The 24,300-nt window shown below is 42.3% G+C and overlaps 2 protein-coding genes across 2 annotated transcripts; one reads left to right on the top strand and one right to left on the bottom strand.

Moving 5' to 3' along the window:
* The first annotated feature begins 265 nt into the window (after nt 1-265).
* On the top strand, nt 266-13,584 carry COQ10B (coenzyme Q10B). Its single transcript, XM_054209357.1, has 5 exons — nt 266-389; nt 4,260-4,406; nt 5,874-6,066; nt 8,578-8,679; nt 11,582-13,584. Exons 1-5 carry the CDS (start codon nt 307-309, stop codon nt 11,747-11,749), a joined length of 693 nt encoding a protein of 230 aa, XP_054065332.1. The 5' UTR covers nt 266-306; the 3' UTR covers nt 11,750-13,584.
* A 247-nt stretch (nt 13,585-13,831) lies between these two features.
* HSPD1 (heat shock protein family D (Hsp60) member 1) lies at nt 13,832-24,144 on the bottom strand. The gene is made up of 12 exons (XM_054209353.1): nt 23,977-24,144; nt 23,020-23,195; nt 19,868-20,120; nt 19,231-19,313; nt 18,413-18,508; nt 18,013-18,106; nt 17,397-17,565; nt 16,940-17,039; nt 15,794-16,039; nt 15,281-15,455; nt 14,513-14,691; nt 13,832-14,424 (listed from the first exon to the last, which is right to left on the bottom strand). The coding sequence occupies exons 1-12, from the start codon at nt 24,116-24,118 to the stop codon at nt 14,272-14,274; spliced, it is 1,866 nt and encodes a 621-aa protein (XP_054065328.1). The 5' UTR covers nt 24,119-24,144; the 3' UTR covers nt 13,832-14,271.
* Between the last annotated feature and the right edge of the window lie 156 nt (nt 24,145-24,300).

Here is a 24,300-nt window from a genome sequence, read left to right as displayed (position 1 = left end):
CGCCTCCACCGCCCCCTGGGGCTCCGTGGGGGGCACCCCGCGCGCACAAGCCCAATTATAGCCGTGCGCGGGGCTCGCGCGCCGCCGGGCCAATCAGGCGAAGGGCCTCTCTCCCCGGCGCGAGCCTGAGCTGTCCCGTGACTGCGCGCGCCGCCTTTCCCCCCCGCACCGCCCGCAGCGCGTGACGCCGGCCCCCGCGCGGCGATAGGCGGTTGGGGCGCGCGGCGGGGGCGCGGCTCTCCGGCCGGCGGCCGTTAGGCAGCGCGCGGGGGCGGGCGGGGCAGCCGGCGAGGAGCGGGGCCCGAGATGGCGCGGAGCGGCCGGGCGCTGGGCAGGGCGCTGGCCGGCGGGCTCGCCGCCGCCCCGCCGCCGCGCACGGCCGCTGTCAGGTACGCGGGGCGTAGGCGGAGTGACTGCGGGGGTGACAGCCCCACCGCTGCCGCGGGTGGCGTGTCGACCCGGGGCACCGCCGCCCCACTGCCCCTCGGCGCGTCCGGCCGCCCCGGCTCCCCTCAGCTCGCCGGGCAGCCCCGCTGTGTCCCCGCGGGCGGGGTGGGGCCGCCTGAGGCGCGCTGTCCCTCGGTGCGCTCCGCAGTGAAGGGTGCCGGGCGCCCTGCAGCCCGCGGGGCGGTGCTGGGAGAGCCCCTGCCCGGCTCGCCCCGCCCGGGGGAACGCGGTGCCGCCCCGGGGAGAAGGTGGTGGCTTTGGGGAAGGGGAGAGGGAAGGTGCTCCCGGGGCCCCCCCCGACGCTGCCGTTCCGCGGGGGGCCGAGGTGCCTCAGCTTCGGTGGCCATTGGCTCTGTGTCGGTGGAAGAACAGACGATTATCAGGCTATAAACTTTCCTCTTCTTTGCTTGAGTCAGTTGCAAAACTTTGAGCAATCCATAAAAGAAATTAAAAACTGAGTAGAACGCCCAGATGTTTTCCAGTGCAGATAACGCAACAAGTTCTTTATCCCCTGATCCCATGAAAGGCTGGCTGGAACAACATGAGAAACAAAATACGCTTTGGGAGAAGAGTTGGTCTTATAATTGGAAGAAAAAGAATAAGCAGATGTGAGAAAGCGTAATTTGAAAATCTTAAAAGAGGGGGGAAAAGGTTCACCCGTTACTACTGTTACGGCAGTGCTGCTGTATTTCTTTGTTAAATTCAAAGTCTTGCTGTCATCCTCATAAAAACAGTGAAAAAGTAGAATAGAGATTGGTTCATGATGTCAAATTTCAAGCAGTCATTTGGCATAATTATTACTGTGCAATGATAGAATCTATTATCTTACTTGGACCACATTTCTTACTGTATATCCTTTGTGTTTTAATCTTTAGGCTGTGTTTGCAATATTAAAGTAGTTCAATTCTGGTAAACAAAATTGCTGGGTTTTGAATTAATATATTAGAGTCCTGAATTGAGGGCATAATCAATTATTGAAAAGGATGTGCAGTAAAAGGAAACTCATTAAGTAACTGGTTGCAACCCAAGTTTGAAAATGTTTCTAATGTAAGCTCTAAGAATCTTGGCAGCTGGCTTTAAGCAAGTGCAAGCTGAATCCAAAACGGTGCTGTATTATTTGTAGCCTCAAAGCTGGGTATGCTTTCACGTCTTGCAGTTGTCATTGGTGTACATTCTGTACCTGTTGTCAACCCGGCAGCCCCTTTACTGTGCTGAGTAGCAGACTTCAAGGACTCAGGTGGTAAATTAGTCTCTTGTGCTTATTCAGACCGAGATGCTAATGAGGGCACTTGTTGGCAACGCTCATTTTTTGGGATGTGAACAGCTGTCGACAAAGAATCTGAATGAGATCAACTCATGTCTCACGGACCATCAAATGGCCACCAGATACCACTAACCTTATGGAGTAACAGTTGGGATAACAGCAAACACAATTGCCCTGGTGGCATGCTTTTATGGCTAATTTCAGTCTTTATAGTCATGAGTTGGAGATCCCTTTTTTTCAAAAATTTGTTGATCTTTAGGCTTTGAAAAATTTGTAGCTATTAAAAATAGCCACTGGATATAGATCACTGACATATGTATACCATACACCAGTAAATGCTTCCTTTTCAGGTCATGGAGGTCAGGTGATACTGTGATCAGTGCACAAATGTTTAGAGAGAAAGCAGCGAGTGTCAGGAATTGAATGATGCCAGTGAGAGCAGTGTGAGTGGATATGGCTGTATTTAGCGTCAGAGGATAAATACAGAGTTGGTAGGTGTGTCTGAATTCTGGTATGGACTTTGCTTTTCTTCTGTGGCCTTGGTCAGGTTCACAAAAACATGTGTGACAGTCCATTGAAATCCTTGCTTTTGTGATTTCTTGATGAAGTATGCTTTCCTGAACTGGTACTGAACCCAGCATGTTCTTGGAGCATTTGTTTTTCTTCAGATAAAATCCGGAGAGGAATGAATTCTCACCATGTTTGTTAGCATTATAACCTCTCTTAACCTTGTGTTCCTTCGATGGCAATATAATTATGAAAAGGACATTGTCTTACAGCAGCTAAAAGATTGTTTTTCAGCCTTGTAGCTGAAACAAGTCTAGATAAAACTATATGAAACAATATACTGCTGTAGCATTACAGTAAAAAACAAACCAAGAGAAGAAACCTGGCAACTCATTTGGACTGCGTACTATATGTAGCCCCAGATGGAGAAAGTGATTTAAATTGTGTCTGCAGAATGAAGTCTGGTCCAAACATTTGAACACTTTCTATGAATCTGGTTGAGGCAGCTACAATGTTACTGGCACCCTTCCAGCATTTCTGCCAAAGCAACACTTTCCTTAACGGTCTTGTCCAGTCTGTGTGGAAAAAAACAGAGTATGTCCGCATCCCTTGAGATACAGTTGCAAATATTTGCAGACCTTGTTGTCTAAAAACTTTTAAAGTCGACCGATTCTTTTTTAACTTTGACACCATACTTCTGTCCCATCTTTAGTAATTCCTTTTCAACTGCAGTGATTACAATCTGTGTTGTCAGTCATCTTGCTTTGTATCACAGTTGCTTCTTTCTTTTTTAAAAAGTCTGTGCAGATTGTTTCTAATCAGCTGATGGTGATCATTATTTTTCTCTATGCTCAGTACCAATTTATTATTTGCCTGTCTTCTAGTACCGTGACCATATAAGCTAATCTGGTCAGTCTCAGGTTATTACCGTGTTTCTTTAGAATTCAAGTTATGTTGATTTTTAAAGAACACGTTAATTGTAATTGTTTAAAATTTGTAAGTGTAATTTGCTAGACTACTTTGGTGGTTAGTAAAAAATTCATCTCTCTGTTCATTGTATTTAAAAACAAACAAACAAACAAAACCTAACAAAACAACCAAACAAAACACCGAACAAACCTAATGCTAAGTGGGGAAGCTTGGTTCTATTTTTGACTGTGTGAATCCAGAACTACAGTCCTGATTGTTTAACTAGAGAAAGGACAGAAAAAGACCTAGATTGCACTTTAGTTTACACTTGTAGAAACACTGAGAGCAAATAGTGGCATTTTTAACTTCCTGTTGCCAAAAACCAGTGCTTTGAAGGTGACGTTTTCCTTCTTAATTGACTTGATCTGGGGAAAATCAATAATTTAGCAGAACAGACCGATTAATCACAATGAATATTTGTTAGACTTTAGTGTAGATTTTCACAAACAGAGAATACTGAGGTGCAATCTTAGAATTACTAGCATATTTAAAGGTAATTTGTTAAGTTTTATTTATGAAAAGACTGTCCAAAGTTTTGCATGATATTTTCTGAAGGAAACTTTGAAAGCTGGGTAGGCAATATACTTTCTGAAAAGACTTTCAAAAGGAAACTGCCCTTTTAAGAGAAGGAAGGCAGCAGAGGGATTATGGTGGAGTTCAACTTTGTATCTCCAAGTGGAACTTTCTCTTGTTCGTGTATTCCGAAAGGGTGAAGTATTTCAGACTATGCCTTGATTTTGCTATTAAGAAAGCCTGTTCTGCAAGTTAGGTGCATATGAGGCTTGTACATGAACTCAGGCTGCCATGAAGCCTATGTTTAACGGGAGCCTTTGTATTTCACTCTGCCAGTTACTGTTCTCGTGACTGGGGGCTATTTTTAGTTTCTCCTAAGGGAAAAAAAAATATCCCCCTTGTGTTTTTAACAGTTTGTATACTGTTACGAGCCTTTGGTTTTCCATCTGAATATGACATTTTCTGGAATGTTATACAACTGATTGTTTGTCTCCCCTGAATGTGTTGTTATTTGTTTTGCTCTTATGAAACACATCTAAAAGCATTTTCACTGTTGCAGGCACTTGGCTTCTTGCGGTATTCTGATGACCAGAGTTTCTCCTTTGCAAGTACCTGTAATGAGCCATACCTTTTCAAGAACTTTCTTCAACATTGCTGCTCCACTAGTAAATAAAAGAAAAGAATATTCTGAAAGAAGAATTATAGGGTTTGTATAGAAGTGTGGCAAGAGACTTCATATGCTTATCGATTTTGTGTTTGCTGTGATTAGTCTGAAAGGCTAGGAGCTCAAAGACTGAGCATCCCTGAAGACACATGCCCCTATGACTGTATCCAAATGGAGACTAGGAAGGAGTTCTGACTTTCAGAATTTGTAGAGATTAAATTTTTCCAGTCTGAAATTGAGTATAAAAAAAAAAGTAAGAACCCAAAACCCTTGCCCCATAGAAAGAAACAGCAGAAATAACCTCTCTATTCCATGACAAAACAAACAAAAAAAAACAACTGAAAGGGAAGCATACACTATTAATTTCATCTGGTGAAATGGGAATAGACCAACAGTTGTGAAAACTCAGTTTGTTGCCTTCTGTCTCAAATACCTCTAAATGTTTGCACTTACGTTATGTTGTACTTCTCACTTCTTGAGATTTTCTTTTTTCTTTAAAAGAAGGAAAAAGTTAATAGTGTGATGAAGAAATTTAGTGACATAGAAAAAGATTTTGAAATCCTGTTTGCCTTAAAGCTAGTGGGAAAATTCTAGTTCATTTAATGAGATTGGGATCTACACCCAGTCTCTGGTCCACAATAGTATGAACAATTTGTTTATTAGCGTAATTTTTTTGACTATGCTTAACACTCAGTTATGTGATAGTTCTTGAACTGCAACAGACTTTGCATAGTCACTTAGAGAGAACCTTTGTCTAATAGTACTCACTTTTGAGTACTGTTGAACATACGCTTCATTTTAAACACAGATGGAATTAAGCATGTGCTTCAACTCTTTTCTGAGTCAGAACTAAAAAATAAAAAACATAGATATGTAATACTTTGCCATGTTACAGTAGAACGAACTAAAATGTTGCCATCATATTGTTTCATGCAGTTGCAATATCCTGCTTGAGCAGGGGGGTCGGACAAGATGACCTCCAGGGGTCCCTTCCAACCTCAGCAATTCTGTGATGCTCTGAGGTTTCTCCATTGCATGTATTTTTTAATTAAGTTTTTTTATTTGGACTAAAATAAGGAAAGTAGTGTTCCTCTATTTAATCCTCATGAAATATAGTACTTTCATTTTGATACACCTTTTCTTGGTAGCCGTGAAGCGTGGATTCCTATATCTAAGATCTACCTAAATGAAGATATGGCTGTGCTGGAAAAACTATTTTTCCATTCAAAATGTACGCATATTTACCTGATATTGCAGAAAGTATCAGACAACAGGTTCACTGTTCACTAACTTTACTGCTGGATGTTGTGTGGTGTTTTGCATCTTTATGCAAAGACTTTTATCAGTTCATTACCTTTTTTTTTTTCTCTTTTTAATTTCCAAAAACAGTGGTAGTGTTTTCAGGTAACTTTGCTTTCCAAACTGCCATTTATATCCTCTTTAAAACTTTTTGATACTGAATTTGAAGTTAAAATACCTTGTACATAATGTTTTGTGTTTCTTTTTCAGGTATTCTATGCAGGAAATGTATGAAGTTGTGGCTCTTGTGGAGAACTACAAACTATTTGTTCCTTGGTGTAAGAAGTCAGATATATTATCAAAGCGCTCTGGATACTGCAAAGCACAGCTAGAAATAGGATTCCCTCCTGTAGTGGAGAGGTATACATCAGTTGTAACCCTAGTGAGACCACATTTAGTTAAGGTAACTCTTTTTTCTTTTTTTTTTTTCCTTTTATTTCTTCTTAGCTCTAACTTTCCGTAACTTTTGTTTGTTGAAATTAAAATAATTCACTGGTGCTTCAAAACAAAACTGATGTTGGAAGTGCTTTGTGTGGCTCAACGCTTGTGTTGCTTTTGCTTTTGTTTAAAGAAAGGTTAACTGGAGAGAATTTGAATGTGCTTTTAAAACATAAGCTGCCAAATGAGGGGGGGGGAATTGCTTTTTAATTTCCTTTTGCTGGAGAAACTTGCAGCCATTAATGAAGATATACCATTTTTGGGTTTTTTTGTTAAAATTTTGTCCTAGCCTTTCTACTGACTTAAAAGTTATCTTTGACAACTGTAGCTTCTTATGCCTTAGCAAAATTTATATCTGTCATTACTTTTCCTCTGTCAATTTTAACTAGCTAAAACAAGAAGTCTTAAACTGAAGTATAGGATCTGCTTAAGAACTTGTTGTTCTGTGTAAGATAGCAGAGTTAATTTAAAGCTCATTTTTTAGATTTAATTTGTTCATAAGAGAAGCAGTTGTATTTCTCCCCCTTTCATCTTTTCAAGAGCAATAGTTAAAAATGCCAAAGGAGAAATTGTAGTTGACGTCTGGATCTTCTGACTAGTTTGCCTTGCAAGTTCAAATCTGTTTTGGTCAGGAACAGCTCGGATTGTAGCAAAACTTCCTCTCCATTCATGTGGCAGATATTGACTATTTTTTGGGATAACTAGTGGAATTACACAGAAACTTTGTTTCTTAAGTACAGGGGAGACATGAATTGGAAAGGGAATATGCAAAGGGCTTTTATTCAAGGCACTTATTCTGGAAAGAAAAATATATCTTTTCCCCTTTATTAAGAAAGTTGAACAGCTACAATGGAAAATCTGCATTTTACATGCTGACTGCTTTCCCTTTCTACTCTTCCCTGACAAGACTGGCTTTTTTCTTTCACATAGCTATCAGATTGGCTTACTAACTCTTTTTCCCTCTAATTCACTCAAAAGGGGATTTCATGTCTCAGGAAAGATCATGGAAGTGGTGAGGAGAACTGTTTCTTTAGATTTCTTCCTCCTAGATTTGTTAGTATTCTCTCTGCTGGGATTATTTTTCCTAGAAGTGTACGTTATGTTCATGTAACTGTAGGAACATTTCTTGAGAAGTGACTGTGTGTCTGGACTACTTCACTGTCCTCAGAAACAACTCTGGGCAAAGGCGGCTTGCATGGTGTCTGGCATAGCAGGCTACTGGTGGCGACAAAATGAGCATGAATTTGTTGCTTACAGCAGCAGTGCTTGAGCAATGGAAAAATCAGACTGGTAGCCACAGCTCTTGCCACAGTGGAAAGCACGGAGTGAGTTTGCTACTTATAAGGTTGGGAGCAAGGAGGACACGCTGGCAATTTTCCCATTCTTCCTGCCCTTTTGGCGGCAGCAGGAAAAGCAAGCCCAGATCTTCATGTTCGATCTTCCCTCTACTCCTCCCCTTTCTTTTGTAGAAGTAGCAAGGCTCTGCATCTCATTCCTGGGCAGAAAAATGTATCTATTTTTGTGCTGTTGGTTAGTCTTTGAGATGGCTTACCTTATCACTACTTTCAAACCAGGAGCAACACCTATTCATCATGGTAGTCTCCTTGGAGCAGAACTGCTTGTGGTAACAGTAAGACCTGTAAAAAAAGAGTTAAAAAACAGTTACAGATATTCTCTCTAGAAATTCCAAGACAACTGAGGTGATGTATTTGGATGATTTTGAAGTATGTGTCTTTCACTCTTTTTCTGTTTTAAATATAGCCACACAAAATTCGCTATATGTGCTAAAAGCAAAATGAGTGAAAATAAGGACCTTATTGTCATGAAAACTAGGAAGCCAACTACTGCAAATACTTCATTGTTTTAAAGTAGATTGTATGCAAGCACTCCTGAAATGCTAATTAAGTATGGCTTGCTGGTAGCTAAAAGCCAACATCTATAACCTGATTATGGACTTGAGTATGTAGTCTTACTGACTTCATGGTAGCTCCTGACAATAGTACTTTGTGACAGAAGAATTTTGGAGCTTGTCTTCAATCAGGTTTGTTTTGATGCTAGGCATTCGTATAGCCCAAGACTACCAGTCTATGTATCAGTATATGAAACATTCTATACATATAATGAAAAAAAGCCCACCCAAACCCCAGTAAATATCTATATGCTTTACTTAAAACAGAGTTGCTCAAAATTCTGGTATATAGCATTAGCATTATTTTGGTGTTCTATGCGTCATACTAGAGATCTGTTTTATGACTGTCAACACAAAAAGTTTTCCTCTCCCTTAAAAGGGATTCAGTTACTTTGCTGTGGATGACACTGTGCAAATAGGATCTTATGCTGGCCGCACTATGAGAAAAATTTTAACTACGCCGTGACCTTCACTATCTAACACAACGCAAGTGCAAACTTCAGTAATACCAATTTGTCACACCTGTAAAAGCCTAATTACAGCTTGACTTCTTAAACTTTCTTTAAGGCATCCTGCACAGATGGAAAGCTATTTAATCACTTGGAAACAGTGTGGCGTTTCAGCCCAGGTATCCCTGGTTATCCAAGGACATGTACATTGGATTTTTCAGTAAGTATTGTAATTAAGACTACCACGTGCTTGGAGCAGGGCCTAGAAACAGTATCTTCAACTGTGGGTTTTTTTGTTTTGTTTTGCTTTGTTTTTTAATGGCTGGTACTAATTTTTTTAAAACAGTCATACAGAAAACAAGTTAATTTTAGTCACTCCTATAAAAAAAAATTTTCCAAACCTTACTACATGGAAACCAGTAGTGTCCTTTAGAATCATCAGCCTTTCATGAGGTGCCCGCCTGTCATGAAATAGTCTAGGAATTGGATCTCTCACCGTATCCCTCATCATACAATTCTAGACATGCTGAAGTTTTTAGACAGTCAAATACAGAGGAGAAATACTAAACATACTTGCTATTTCCTTTAATTACTCTACAACCTAAGGGCTCTTGGTACCAGAAAGTAGGTATTCTCCCATCTGTCCTGTCTGGAGTGCAGTTTGGCCAATTTAATTTCCTGGCTTCCAATTTTACTCTTTCCTGTATTTTAAGTCTTACTCCTTCCTTCTATAATAAAGGCGTAATAGATTTTTGCTGTCTTTCTACTCTATGACGGGATATCAGTGCAGCTCAAGACTATTACTCTTTAAATCTAGTATCTGATTTAGCCTGTTACTCCTAGAGTAGTTGTTTTCCACTCAAGTTGTTGCTTTTCCATTTTGTCTATTTAGTTTGTCATCACATTTTTTTCTTATATTTTATAGTGTTAAAAGTAGGTGTTGCATTGAGTCACAACAGACTACAAAAGTACACAGAAATGAGTTGATCCTGCTGCCATCTACTGGGATACCCTACTTTAAAAATTACCTTCTGTAAATAGGAGAAAGAGCTTTTGGAGTATTTGTAAACTAGCACATTAATCTCCTTTGGTTAATAACTTTCAGCTTATTTCTGTATTGTGCTTCATACAGTTCAACAGTAAAAAGGAATCTATAGGCACTTGAAAAAATACATTTCTCATGTTATTTGCTTGTGGTATTTGAATTTCTCCTAGAAATTCTCCTGAATTTTTCTAGGCAAAAAAGTGCTAGTTCCTGCTACTGACCAGTACATAAGCTAACTCTTAACCCAAGCTATAAATCAGTTGAGAAAACTCAAATGCAGCAAGTGTTTACACCCTATAATCTAAATACTGAGTTTGTGAGGAAAACTTTTCTCCCCTCCCCCTAAAGCCACCTTTTGACTTTTCAGGACCAGAACTTCAGTTAAAGGGAGTCAAAACTGGACTTAAAATGGACGTTTTCACTTTCTTGGGGAAACCCTATGGATACTTGCTACTACTTACCCCATTTTGACGTAGCAGAGGCAAATGTAGGCAGCTGAGCAAGGGGCTGCCTCACAAAGGCAAGTCCTTAGGGCTCTAACCCCTGCTGGCTACAGACTGCTGTGGTACTTGCCTCTGTGCAGATAGGGCTGACGAGCATTTCACAACAAACTTCTCAAAACGTACTGTGCAATTATAGATACTTAGGAGAGAAAACTTTGATTCCAAGAATACTCATTTGCTTTAGAAAATGTAATTTGAGTTTTGGGTTATGCTGGTTCCCACAAGCTACTGCATCACTGTTTTGCCAGCCTGATGCCAGGAGACGCATACCTACAGCAGAGAACTTCTCTAGTTTGGTTTTGGCTCTTAAATGATTTGGTGTATAGATTGAAGCACACCACCATTTTCACCATCTGCAAACTTTGTAAATGTATCCCACACCTCAAGTCTTACACAGTTACTGAACATGATGCCAAACTCATTATCCCTGCTCTGCAGAACTCTAGGTGCTCTACACAACAACTCTCAGGCTTCCGAAAGGCACATTAATTTTACTGATGCTTGAGGTCAAGCAAATGTAAATGAAGCTATATCTGGCCTACAGTCCAAGGAGTTTAATTACTTCTGTGCTACTGTTTTGCAGTTAATGTGCACTACACATAAGCAACTTGAGAGAAGCTGTATTTGCTCCATTTGGCATTTAATCTGCTGACTTCTCAGGAAGGACAAAAATACTTAAATCTCAATCCAAAAGACATGCTATAGCAGGAGTGATAAAATCACAGAAGAGCAACCTTTTCCTGAAAATTCTGTAAGCATTTTGGGAAGCCATGTATCACACAACAATGTGATTCTGTAGCCTTAGGGGAATGTTAGTTAACTAGACCAAAGGCCAGCACAGCACAAAAGCATAATTGAAGGCTACTTAACATAAAAGCAACCAGTTTCTTTTGAGAGTGGAGAAAGTGCGCCCCTGCAGTAACTGTTACCTACTGCAGTAGCTTCAGTTTAACTGCAAGATTCAGTAGCTAAAAGAAAAAGTTAAGTTCTGAGCACTGCAATGTGTCTGTACTCTGGCATGGACTGCCCGCGTCAGGACAGCGAAGGTCGAGAGCGGGAGGGTTCAGGTAGGAGATACATCACACACAAGAAATTTGTAGCTTTAGTCAGTAAATTGCCCTTGTTTGAACGTACTATAACTACAGCTACCAAGATGGAAAAACTGATTTTAAATGTTGGTATTTAATAGGTTACTATTTCGAGCCTCTTTTAAATGCCTCTTGGGTTTGCTCCAGCTTACCTCTAAGTCTGCTGGATTTTCTTCAGACAACTTTTGTCTCCAGGAGAATTCTGTGCACAAAGTAACTAAGTTATTGTTTATCAGTAGCTTTTCATTATCCCAAATCTTTTACTTAGGTTTTGCAATGCATCATTTATGAAGTAAACTGCAGTTATCAAGGAATGGGGCCTTTCTTCACAAACACACTCACCCATGGTTCAGTTTTAGCTGTTCTGCCTCCCACAGCTTATTGCAGACTAACTGGAGATCCCGTAATGAAGTTGGGTATCTGTAAGAGCATTTTACAGCAATATTAGATACAGGAAAAACAATTATTTTCTATTTTCTTAAACAGGTTTCTTTTGAATTTCGTTCACTTCTACACTCAAAACTTGCTACGCTATTTTTTGATGAAGTGGTAAAGCAGATGGTGGCTGCCTTTGAAAGAAGAGCATCCAAACTCCATGGCCCAGAAACAACCATACCTCGGGAGCTAATGCTTCATGAAGTTCATCAGACGTAAAAGGGAAAACTGTAATGACCTCCATTATAAACTTGTTTGTACACTTCATTTGTACAAGAGGTGCCAGGCTCCTCCTTTGGGGCATCTATTTAATGTCTGAGCTTTGTGTGCGATGTTATACTGTACAAAACACACCTGTTCAGCCAGATGTATATAGAATGTTCAAACTGCGATCAAGTGCAACTTTAAGTGTTATCAGTAACAGTCAGTCATCAGCTACTGTAACACAGGATGTCTCAGGCTGCCGATTATTAACTTGCCAAGCAGTTTGTGTAATCAGTGTAAGTTCTGCCTTATCTGAGTTTATGGTTTTTTTTTCCCCGCATTGTAACGTATTAACTCAAGTTTAAGTTATTAGTAGTGTGAATGTAACCTAACAGCATCAACTCGGCCACCTCTGGCCAAGTGGAGGAAACTGACTTTCTGACTTTGGGGAGCATGGAACAGTTTGTCAAGCATCAAGCAGCAGGTGCTCTTAATCCAGATGAATGACAAGGGTAAGTCAGGAGTCTCCAGCTGCTGTGGAATTCTGACCAGCAACTGCAATAGGAAAAACAACGCAGTCTGAACACTCTTGACTTTTCAGAAGTTAAAGGTAAGGGTCACACGCCATGGAAGGAGTACTGTCATTTGAGTGCAGCAGTTTCAGCTACAGCCAAGTGGTTCTTAGTTCTGGCCACTTACAAATTTGTAGTCGTCTGGGAGGCTCTTTTTGCTGCTACACATTAGATACATCTCTCTAATGCCAACTGGTCGCGGTTCCACCACAACTTTAAACCAAGTCAATAAATGTTACCTCTTTGAGAAGTAGGGCACAGAAGCACAGCGTTCCATGCCACAGCGCTGCCCTCCCTGGAAGGAGGGAACAAACTGTCCTCTGCTTGCTGTGAACTAAGCCCACCAAAAGCCAGTTGTCATTAGAAAACATACAATAGAGAGCTACGCTTTAGCTCTTAGGTTTTATTTCAGTACCACTTAATTAGTCCACTATGATGGAACAGCTGTCAATTAAATCTGTTTTCAACAGTTCTATTCTTTACATTAATATTCTCTTTCCAGTCTCTGAAGAAACAGAAGTAAGTTTGAACAGTTTACGTGCTCTCTATATGCTGCCTTGCATTACCAGATTTCTTTACTGGAATTAGGTGAAGCTTCGGGCCAGGTGCTGAAGCTGGTCCTTTCTCCAAAGTGTCCATAATCCACATGGTTACTACAGAATAGAGCACGAAACGGAGGAAGGGATGTTTCAGACCATTTAAATACTTTTCCAGAAATAGCAACTGAACTGTCCTTCACACATCCTGGCTGAAGGATAGTTCTTATTAAAGGTAGGAAGCTGGGGAAAGTGACAGCTGGATTAAGAGGTCAGTTTTAAAGCACTGGGAAGTTGTAAAGCAATTTTGTTTGTTGAGAGAGAGATAAATATATACAAGCTTGGGGACACCATTGTTTTGAAGTTTGAAAAGCAGAGTTGTTAAAGCAGGCAGGAAAGACTTTAAGCATCAATAGTATTAGCTATGTCAGGTCAAAAAACACAGCAGGTGGCAAATAAAGCCATAATTTTTAAGGGCAAAGCAGCATCTAGTGCAAAACAATTCAAATTAAATCCTGGTGCCCATTACCAGGAAGCTGTAAGACAAGACTGGAGGTAACCACATGCTATACCTGAGCAAGAGAAGTATTTAAAAACCCCACAACCCTTTCTCAACAAAGATGACTTACCCGTTTTGTACCCTCGGGGCACGTTTCCTCCCACAGTACTGTGAAAGGGCCTGTTCTGACACGTGAAACAAGCAGTGTACCCAGGGCAAAATAAAGTCAATGCACGTGCCTTATTTTCATAGCATTGTTTAATATTTCAAAGAACTGTACTGTCAGTTCAGCTTATATATTTCTTACTAAAATTAAAGTCATTTGTATTTCCGAAACATTCTAGACAAAGGAATGTTTCCTGGAGGGACGCGTCCTGTCGTTTCCAAGCAAAAGTGTCAGATTTGCAGTAAATCTTAGAAGTAGGAGGGTGTCAGGGTTCTCCCATGACTATGGCTTTGTGTGCACATGAATAAGGTGATACATTTCAGATCTTTTGAGCAGTTTGTTTTATTACATAAAGGTCACATAACTGTATATTTGCCTACTTTGTACACAATTGTCTAGTCTTACGCACAGTGGCTCCCAAGTTCTTCCTAGTACTGGCAAGCACCAGTAAATTCTGCAACAGAATATCAAGTGCCTTAAGTTTAAATTGGGACCTTGGTAGATGGATCTTGCACCCAGTTATCAGGAATGTACAAATGTCTTTATTCAAAAAATACAAAATAAATTATCTGTAGGCATGGACAATGACTGTAAACAATTACACGTGTTAAATGAAATCCAGTAACTGATGGTTACAGTGATTCTTTTAAACACCAGCCTCACTTCAGTCACTATCCACCCTCCTGCACTGACAGCTCAAGTTTTTAAAGTCAGAACTGTCAGTCTTAAACAGCACAGCTCATGATGCTTCCCTAGCCCAGGAATTAGAACATGCCACCTCCCATTCCTCCGCCCATCCCACCCATCCCTCCCATTGCTGCCTCCTTCTCTTCTTTAGGAATTTCGGTCACCACTGCTTCTGCTGTTGATAAGAGAGAGGCAACACCTGCAGCGTCCATCAGAGCAGTTCTCACAACCTAAAAATAGGAAAGAACTTAATACCTGCCGACCATCACATGAGCTGGGAGGTAGGAAAGCTGAGAATTAAAGAGTATTTTAGGTTACCTTCGTCGGGTCTATGATTCCTTTTTCTACCATATTTACAAAGTCCCCAAGCATTGCATCATAGCCAACTTCTGATGGACTCTGCAGGATTTTTTCAACTATTAACGATCCTTCAACACCTGCATTCTTTGCAATAGTCATTGCTGGGATTTTCAGAGTTCTCTTTATTATTTCAATGCCTGTAAGAAAACGGATGTTTAGAATTACAGATTACATACGCTGCTCCTATTGCCAAGGCACTCACTCATGTGCTGGAGATCAATACAAAAAGAGAGAACCCTCTGAGATATTTTTATCAGTTCCAGAGGAAAAGAGTTCTCTGCTACTCGACATCTGTCAACAAATTAAATCATTGCAGGATATTCACACACATTTTAGTTTTACTTCTGCAGAAGGTAGTAAGGAGATTACTGTAACATGGCACAAAGCTTTTTTCCTTCTGATTTGACACACAATCTCTTAAGCATTCTTGGATTTCATGTCTGTCAGCAATGGCTCTAACAGTCAACTCAATTCTCCTTTAATGGTTTGCAATTCTTCGTGGGGAGTACTGCTGCTTTATTGTTACTGGTTCTTTCGCATCCAAGTCAGGATCGCAGTAAGAGCTCCTCACTGTAAAGCGAAGACCGCTAGCTATACCACAGGGATATGAAGTTCTAAAGATCAAGTAACTAAAAACTCTGAAAGCCATCTGTAGTTAATCTTACAAAGCCTCAGGAGGGAAGAAAGTCTATTCTTAACACCTTCACATTCAAGTAATTTACTTACCAATTTTCTGGTCTTCATTGGCTGGAGCTAAGGCATCTAAAGCTGGAATGCAGCGAAGCAATGCACAGCCACCGCCTGGAACGATGCCTTCCTCTACAGCAGCACGGGTGGCGTTCAGGGCGTCAGTAACTCTGTCCTTCTTCTCATTCACTTCAACATCACTTGTGCCACCGACCTACAAGAAGCAAGTCACACGTCAAGGTCCACAAGGCGCCTGGGTGGGAGAGCACTGCTGGCTATGGAACTGCTGCTGCAAAATTCAACAGCCAACTTGAAGCGCCAGAAAGGAAAGCCACGCTCTCCCACACTGGCAGCGTTCTTTTGTACCTTAGCACGCAAGAAGCCTAAATACACAGTTTTAGTTGATTACTTCGAGTTCTTAATACCAAGGTGTAGCACTGCAAGAAGCCAAATTCCTTAACCCAAATCAACTGCTGAGATGATGAGACAACCACATAGTCGTGACTCAGATTATCAATGACAGACTTTTCCTAAGAAGTTTTATCTTCTCACCTTCAATACTGCTACTCCATCAGAGAGTTTGGCCAGTCGCTCATTCAGTTTCTCTTTTTCATAGTCACTTGTGGTAACTTCTAGCTGTTCAATGATTTCTTGAATGCGTTTTTCAATCTGAGCCTTTTCACCCTTCCCCTTTAGAAGCATGGTGTCATCTTTTGTCACAATGACCTCTCCAACTTTACCGAAGTCATGGGGCTGAATATCTTCCACATTTAGGCTCAAACCTTCTTCTCCAAACACCTGAAACAAATTATGTGAAACATTAGAATTCACAGTTTCTCCATATGTGAAGCTTTTATTTATAGACGCACAAACAGGCTAACAGTGCAACATATCACACTACTGTAGCTAAGCTGAACCAACTCTTCCCTTCTCCTAACCAAGTCCAGGCACGCAGGTACCTCACGGAAGAGGGAGCTGCCACCTTCTCGCTCATGACTGACTCATGTAACTCACTGACTCAAAGTAGAAAATAGAGTTGTGTTACAGAGTTCTCCTTGTATTTTGAGAAGTAGTATCGGCACTAAACTCACCTTACAATAGAGTTTGCTGGTTTGTAACTTTGTGCTCCAGTTAACCTGAAGTTTTATTTCAATAACCACCTTTGGATCCCAGTATCATGCTGTGATTTTAAGTGTGTATTAAAAAAAAGCAGTGTAAAGGGACACTAATTGGCACACCAACTATTTGAGAAGTTGAGTGCAAAAGAAAATTACCCAGTCTGTTCAAAACATTTTAAAGAATTTTGTGTGCCATACTCAAGTCTGGGCAATTGTTAGACAATCAGTTTTGTAAGGTCACAAGAAAGCTTTGCTATTTCTGAGAAATTTCCTTGACGTTCCTCCTCCTTCCCCTTAAGAACATAAATGCTACAAGGAAGTTGTGTGTAACTGCAGTCAGTTAAAAGGACATATTACTCATGGTCGGTCAGGGCTGTATTACACAGCAATATCCACATTTTAAAAAAAAAAAAAGTATGATGATTCAAACATTAGCATAACTGTTACATTTTTGAAATAACAGGACACAGCCTGCAACAAAGCAAGTATAAGCCATGACCTAAAAATATACATTCTCTTCCTCCTTAAATACTATTAGCAGTTCTTAGAGCAAAAAGCCAATCAAAACATCATTACTTACAGCACCACCAGTAGCAATTGCCATATCCTTAAGCTGGTTTTTCCTGTTGTCACCAAAACCTGGTGCTTTTACAGCAACAACCTGAAGGCCAACTTTCAGTCTGAAGAAAAGAATACAGAAAGCAACATCGCACGTGTGTTCAGAGAACGAGTCTACTAAACCCAGTTATTTCACTACAGCTCTAACTATCAAGCAAACAAGGAGACCTCCGTGAACTGAGCTGGTCTCGCTCACAAAGGTAGTTAGGAAACAACTGGAATTCTGTCCAAACTGATGCACAGTTCGGGTGTACTGCTCCGTACAAAAGGTGCTGTTTCTTCGGTACTGATAAGAGAACAGACAACAGTACTACACCACAGCAAATTCAAACACATGCTTTTGTATGTATTCCTTTACGGGCATGAAAACACACACAAAAAAGCACTATTTGTCTAGAAGTATGGATTTCAAGCCTCACCTGTTCAAGACTAGAGTGCTGAGCGCTTCTCCATCAACATCTTCAGCAATAATGACCAAAGGTTTGCGGTGAGAATTGGCAATTTCAAGTGCTGGAACTATGGACTGTACACTAGAAATTTTCTTTTCACTGATTAAGACATAAGCGTCCTGGAATTCACATTTCTGCCCTGCAGAAACAACATGCGTTATCTGAACAATCCCATTATAAAAACGTATCAAGCATTCTCTCTTAAACTTAAGGAGCTACTTTGGAGCAACTGTTGCACTTTTCAATGGCATTGAAGAGAGACACAAGTTGTTTTCTCCAAGACTCCACTTTGAATTCTACGTTGCCCCAGAGCATTGCAGGGCCAACCTGGTGGCCGCATGGATGCTGTCCACACTTAGCAGAGAAGGGGAGAAAAAAAAAAAAAAAAACAAACAACTAACAAAGAAACCACCACAGACTCCAAGTTTTTACCAGGAGTTAAAAGTTTCTGATGGGGAAGGACCCCCCCTGTGCTATTGCCATGGTAGGTAGCGTAACAGATTGTAAAGACTTTGTAACAGGTACCATTATTTCTAACTTACAAAAGCCATTGGAAGGGATTTGACATGTGTTACTGTTAACTCACCTTTGGTTGTATTAATAAAATACGGAGAGATGTAGCCTCTGTCAAATTTCATACCCTCAATGATTTCCAATTCATCGTTTAGAGTTTTTCCATCCTGTTTAGACACAAGAAAGTCCACATTAAAGACCCCTTATTTACTACCAAAAGCACAAGTATATTTTGAGCATACCATACACAACAGAATGAAAGGCTGTGTTTTGTGTGCCTCCCCCTTCAAAATAGAAGTATTGTAAGAGGGAACAGCAACCAAGCCCCAGTCTAAAGGAGCTGGGGAGGGAGGAGTTATGGTGAGATACCGTAACGTGGGCAGCAGCAGCTACATCACACGCCACAAAAGCCAGCCCTAACTGGAGCAGAGACAGTCGCTTTGCCCTTAGTCCCTATGTTGGTCAGTTCTTACCTTGACAGTGATTACACCCTTTCGTCCAACTTTTTTCATTGCATCAGAGATTATGTTGCCAATTTCTTGATCTCCATTTGCTGATATTGTGGCAACCTGAAAGAGTAAGCCATTTAATCTCATTTCACAATATAAGTCATTTGTTTCCTCACTATAAAGAAAATCAGGACAACCATTTTCAATTGTCACATTTCCTGACAAGACAGGGCAGAGCTGACCGTAGCACACCCACACCAGGGCCCCAGAACTCCGTTAGAAGGGCTAACAGCCCTTGGGCAGCTCAAGCCCAGGGAAGATCCCGTGCGCTGGGCTGAGGCAGCACTCACAGGCCACCTCCATCTGCGGCCGTGGGGAGAAATGCACCATGAAGGCCAGCCAACACAGCTGGTGCCCGAGACCCAGCTGGGCACCCACCTCCACCTCAACCTCCCACAGCAGATCTGCCACACCCCCAGAAGTCCACTATCACCTCCCACCCACAAACACTTCTTTGCTCTTGTCAATTCTTCCCAAGTACACAAATTTATGTTTTCACACCACGTTTTGGAACGAAACTTAATGATGAAAAAAACCTACCTGCTTCTCAGCTAACTTCTAGCAGTGTAATTGAAGGCAGAATATTGTGAATTTTAAATAACTCAAGACAATGAAAACGTTATCATGAAGATCATTCAATTAAACATATTCTGGTGACTAATATACACAGAAAAATACTCAGGTGTCCTACATACACAACCTGACTCCATTAAACCTGACTTCACAGAACTTTTTCTGAACGCTAGCTATGTAAACTTGGTTTAAATTTCATTTATTTTCACCTGTGCAATTTCTTCTGGAGTTGTAACAGGTTTGGACAGCTTCTTCAGCTCAGCTATGATAGCATCAACTGCAAGCATCACCCCTAAAGATGAACAGAATACTTGTGAGTGAACAAAACAAGGTATGCAGCACAGAACCCACCCCCTCAAACAGGTTAAGTTTCAAACCAAAGTCCACATTGCAACAACGCAGCAAGTCTGCGTGTTCAAAATCAAGCGACTGGCAGTTCTAGCGCCATACTGTCCTTTGTATACCTAGCGATCATTTTTTGGAATTGGTGTGACATACCTTCCATCATGATCAAAGTTTATGGCAAATTTATTTACACGGCACTGGTAAATTCATATACTTATTAGAAATTAATTAGATGTCAAAATGGTTTTAAATGGAGCTTACCTATGACAGATTAAACAAATTAACTGCATATAAAATAGTAAAATGATTAGAAAAAAGAAGAATTGTTCAGAGTAAGTAATGTAACAAGAACAAGTAGGCTCTCTACACATTGCTCTTCTTATATGAAGCTTCATGTGGCTCTAAGAAAAAGGCAACTTATTCAGGAAGTCAGTGAAATTTGAAATATGAAAAGTAAAGAGACACTGATTAAACATTAAAAACAAGGGGAAAAGACATTACCCCTCCTGATTTCTACTGGATTAGCTCCTTTGCTGATCTTCTCAAAGCCTTCCTTGGCAATAGCACGTGCAAGTACTGTTGCAGTAGTGGTACCATCTCCTGCTTCTTCATTTGTGTTGTTGGCAACATCTTGAACTAACCTGGCTCCAATATTTTTGTATTTGTCTCTTAGGTCAATTGCCTTTGCTACTGTCACACCGTCTTTTGTCACTTTGGGACTTCCCCAGCTTTGTTCAATAATAACTGTTCTTCCCTAGGGTGACAAAGAAGAAATATTGAATCAAAGGCACATAATCCACAGCATGTTACTCTCAGAATTCAACAGAAAAGTAAAATCCTTTTGAGCAGCCACAGCTGAACAGAAACATCCCCTCGCACAGAGCTTTTCAAGCACACACATCACCAAGGTTCTGCGAAACTGGAAAAATGGCTCAAGTCTTATACTTTCACAGAATGGGGCTTCATTCCCCAGCCATAATGCTTAATATCACAGACTCAGAAGCCTGCAACTAAAATATAACTGGTTTTACACAGAAAACTTATCAAAAAGATTCCCTCTAACACTGGTATTTTCCCCTAAAATTAAAATACGGCAACATCATGAATTAAATTTGCAAAATTTCCACCAAATCACAATAAAAAGTCTATGTGATTGAAGAACAGTAATACAAAGCTCAATTTGTTGATGACGGGGGGGAAGCAGAGACTTGCAAACCTTGTCAGTGATTATCAAAGAGAACTGCGAATACTTAACAAATTTGTGTTAACGTATTGCAATAATTGCTCAAACACTGCAAGTTAACAAGCTGTTCTTCTCTTATCCTGTACTTGCATTCAACTAAAAAGCTGGACTATCCTGCGCAACATATACACACACAGTTAATATGGAGACTATGGACCATACAGGGAACACAGGGCAGATGCACCTGCACAAGAGGAATTGCTTGTTCCCAGATGAAGTCAGTAGCCTGAATCGCTGCCCCCATCAATCACGTCCCAGTTTGAGCTGGAGGCAGCAGAAATGCAAGGAGCCACCTCTGGTTCACTGCTGCCCTGAAACTTTACTATCCTGACAGCAGGAGCTGTTGAAAGAGGGGAAGGGAGAGCAGCTGCCCCACCTCACCACTGCCAGCCCAGCCTGGCTGACCCCGCACAAGTCCCCTCACCTGGCCTGCCAGGTCCAGCTCAGGGCTGACCGTGCTGGCTCCTGCCTAGACACTGCCGTAGCTGATCACACGCCACTGCAGCTTCAGCTCCAACCAGAGCTTGGATCCCGTGCCAAGAAAGCTAGCTAAGGACTCCCATACAGCACGCCAGCGCCATGCTGCACTCCCTTCCTCGCCTGCACAGAGCCCACTCACTTCTGCCTCAATGGCTTAACTAACTGGGGATTCCTGCTGTGCACGAGACTCTGCTGATCCTGAAGTACAACTAGCCTCAGAAGCTGTAAAAGAAACGTTAGGCTTCAGTTACTAACGTTGAACTTGCAGAAGAGTTTACGTAATTCTAACTGTGCTATAAAACAATTATCACACAACAATGCATAATCTGGCTTCTTACTGCTACTTCATTTGACCTGCAGTTCTCCTACATCTAAAAGTAGTGCAAGAGTACGAAAACTGTCTCTGTAGGATCCTGCTACTGTGAAGTTCTTCATGTAGTCTCTTCTTGCTTTGCTTAATTTTATTCTCTATTTTGGCATGGTCTTAGCGTTTGTTTGGTAGTTACGAGAGGAGTTGCACATCAAAGTCTACTTATAGCTGATCATATTAAAAGACTTACACTTGACAAGCACTTTTTAGCTGTGTTTCTGAAAAAAGGAACACCACCAGTAAATACACATGCATTCTGAATGGTCCTGCATATCAAGAATACAAGCATTTGCATAAACTAGTTCTGACAAACTAACCAACATGCTGTAGCAATAGATTGCAAGAGACTGCAAATCACATTTCTTTAAACATAGAACAGTGCTGAAGGGAAGTTTCCTCACCAAGGGGTATTTCTTTAAAACGCTGGAAGCAGAATCAGGCATTACAGTAGAATCCCTAAACCTCTACAAATACATGGGGAATGGCAGATAAATGAGAACACTGGAAGAAAAACCCCACAAGGTTATAGTAAGTTGCATCAGGCACTGCCCTTTAACCAGTGCATTAGAACTATGCTTAAGTACTCACAAAGTAGCCTGATCCAAAAAAACAAGAGTTAAATTAACTGACTACACTTAAACTTTGTTCCTTTACAAAAAACAGCCCCAGCTTGCTGACATCACTGTTCCTTAACCTTCACATGCTCAGCTTATGACATTTTTGCCTTTGAATAAAGCCAATAGTGCACCAAAAACGTGCAAGAAGTACATGAATGAATTTTACAGAGGCCAAGCAGCCTTGAGAAGAACTACCATACGTATGCTGTTACCATATGAAACAGGCATTCCTATGACCCCAAAGAAAATCAGGGTCTCTTCCTTAAAAAGGAGTCTCATTTCAAGCCTTACTGAACATTGCATGACTATGCAGAATACAGTACCTACTTTTCCAAAAGACCTAGAACTTGCAGGGAACCGTATGCCATATTCTGTCCTATAAGCAGCACAAATGAATGCCACTGCCATGGAATTTCACTTAAGCTGGTAACATTTACCAGCCAGCTGAAAACCCAGTGTTACACTTTGAATATCTCTTTCACCTTGTTAATACCAAAAGGTAAAGTCATACAAAACCATAATTTGAAAGAAAAAGAGACCCAAAACACCCCTCTAAAACAAAAAAGCACCCACATGCTAATTAACCCATCTCATGATAAGATAATTAAGTTATCTACCACATTGTTGCAAACTACCAACTGAGACATGATAACCTACTATGCACATCCCCTTAACCTTCAAACTGTTCAAACAAATCTACTGCAGTGAGGCAATTCATTTTGTTCCTACGAAAAACACATGCACTATTGTCATAGTTCATGTAACAAAAACGGCTGCTTGCAGTAGTCTGTCCATATCCCTACACCTTCGTTTTACATATCTGCAGATGATAATCATGCAGCTCCACCGAGGGAAAAAAATAACAGCTGTTTTTTCATACTGTATTGTTTTTAAGCCGACCAAAGTGTTAGCATAAAAAAAAAAATGCTAAACCTTCCATTACCTTTGGCCCCATGGTGACAGCTACAGCATCTGCTAAAAGATCTACTCCTTGAAGCATAAGAGCTCTAGCATCTGCTCCAAACTTCACATCTTTTGCATACGCTCGTGTTAGATGTGGGGCGAGTGCTCTGGACACTGGCCTTATCTGACGGAGTACTGTAGACAAACGGAGCATGTCTAGAAGGTTAAAACAAATGCAGAGCAAAATATAAGCGTTATGTTTTTACCCGGTTACTTCTAGAACAAAAGGGAAGAAAAAGGATTCAGGAAGAAAAGCAGATAACCATGAACTTTTAGTGTTTCGCCTGGTTGAAACGGAGACACACAGGCACCTACAAACAGCAAGCCTAGGGGTCCCAGATCCTGAAGGCGAGATCTGGGCTGCAGCAGCAGCTGCTCCCTGAGCGGCCTCCAGTAACCCCCAGCTTCTCCCGCCGGGCCTTCCCCGGCAGCATGGCGGCGGACCCCGGGGGCACCATCAGCGGCGGTGCGGGGGCCGCGCACGCCGGCGGCGCTCCCGCTCCGACGGGCCCCGGGGCGAGGCTCCAGCGCCCGCCCGCCTCTGGCCAGGGCCGCCCTCCCCGCGCGGGGAGGGGAAGGCGCACGGCTGCGGAACAGGGGCCCGCCGAGGCCCCGGGCCCCTCATGCGGGACGCGGCCTCCAGCCACATGTCCGCTTCCCCCAGGACGCGCGCAGCAAGGTCAACAGCCGCCCGCCCGCGCCCCCACGCGGGCAGGAGCCGCGCGCCTCGCCCCAACGGCCGGGCTGGCGGCCGTTAGCGCCGCGCGCTCCGAACAGGCCCGGCCGTTAACGGACATTAACCCCTCCCTCCCCCCCCACCAACGGGAACCACCGCAGGGGGAACGGGCGGGAGTGGGACGGGGGGGGCGGCGGCAGCCCTGGCCCGGCTCTGCCTGGGGAGGGGATGTCGGCAGGCCGGAGCCGCCGCCACGCTCACCTGCAGGCAGTGCGGGGGGAAGCAGCAGGCGCCTCCGCAGTCCGTACCGAGCAGTGAGCGGGCAGATCTGCACGCAGCAGCGGGAAGGCGCTTTAGGCACTGACCGCCTCCGCCCCGCCCCCCCGGCCAGGCAGCGGCCCATGTGGGGCTCCGCACCGCCCGGCCCGGGAACCAGCATAGCCGCCGCCGCCCCGCCCCTGGCAGCAGGAGGGCGGCCACCACCGCCGACAGCGTCCTGTGGGGCTGGCGGCGCCGCCCGCGCCGGGCGCATGCGCGGCCGTCTCCGGCATGAACCACTCAGGTTCCGGGGCCCGCCAATTCCAG

Source organism: Rissa tridactyla, chromosome 7, assembly GCF_028500815.1.
Source record: "Rissa tridactyla isolate bRisTri1 chromosome 7, bRisTri1.patW.cur.20221130, whole genome shotgun sequence".
NCBI classification, from domain to species: Eukaryota; Metazoa; Chordata; class Aves; order Charadriiformes; family Laridae; genus Rissa; species Rissa tridactyla.
The sequence above is the reverse complement of the archived record's forward strand: the minus strand, read 5'-3'. Positions and strand labels throughout refer to the sequence as shown.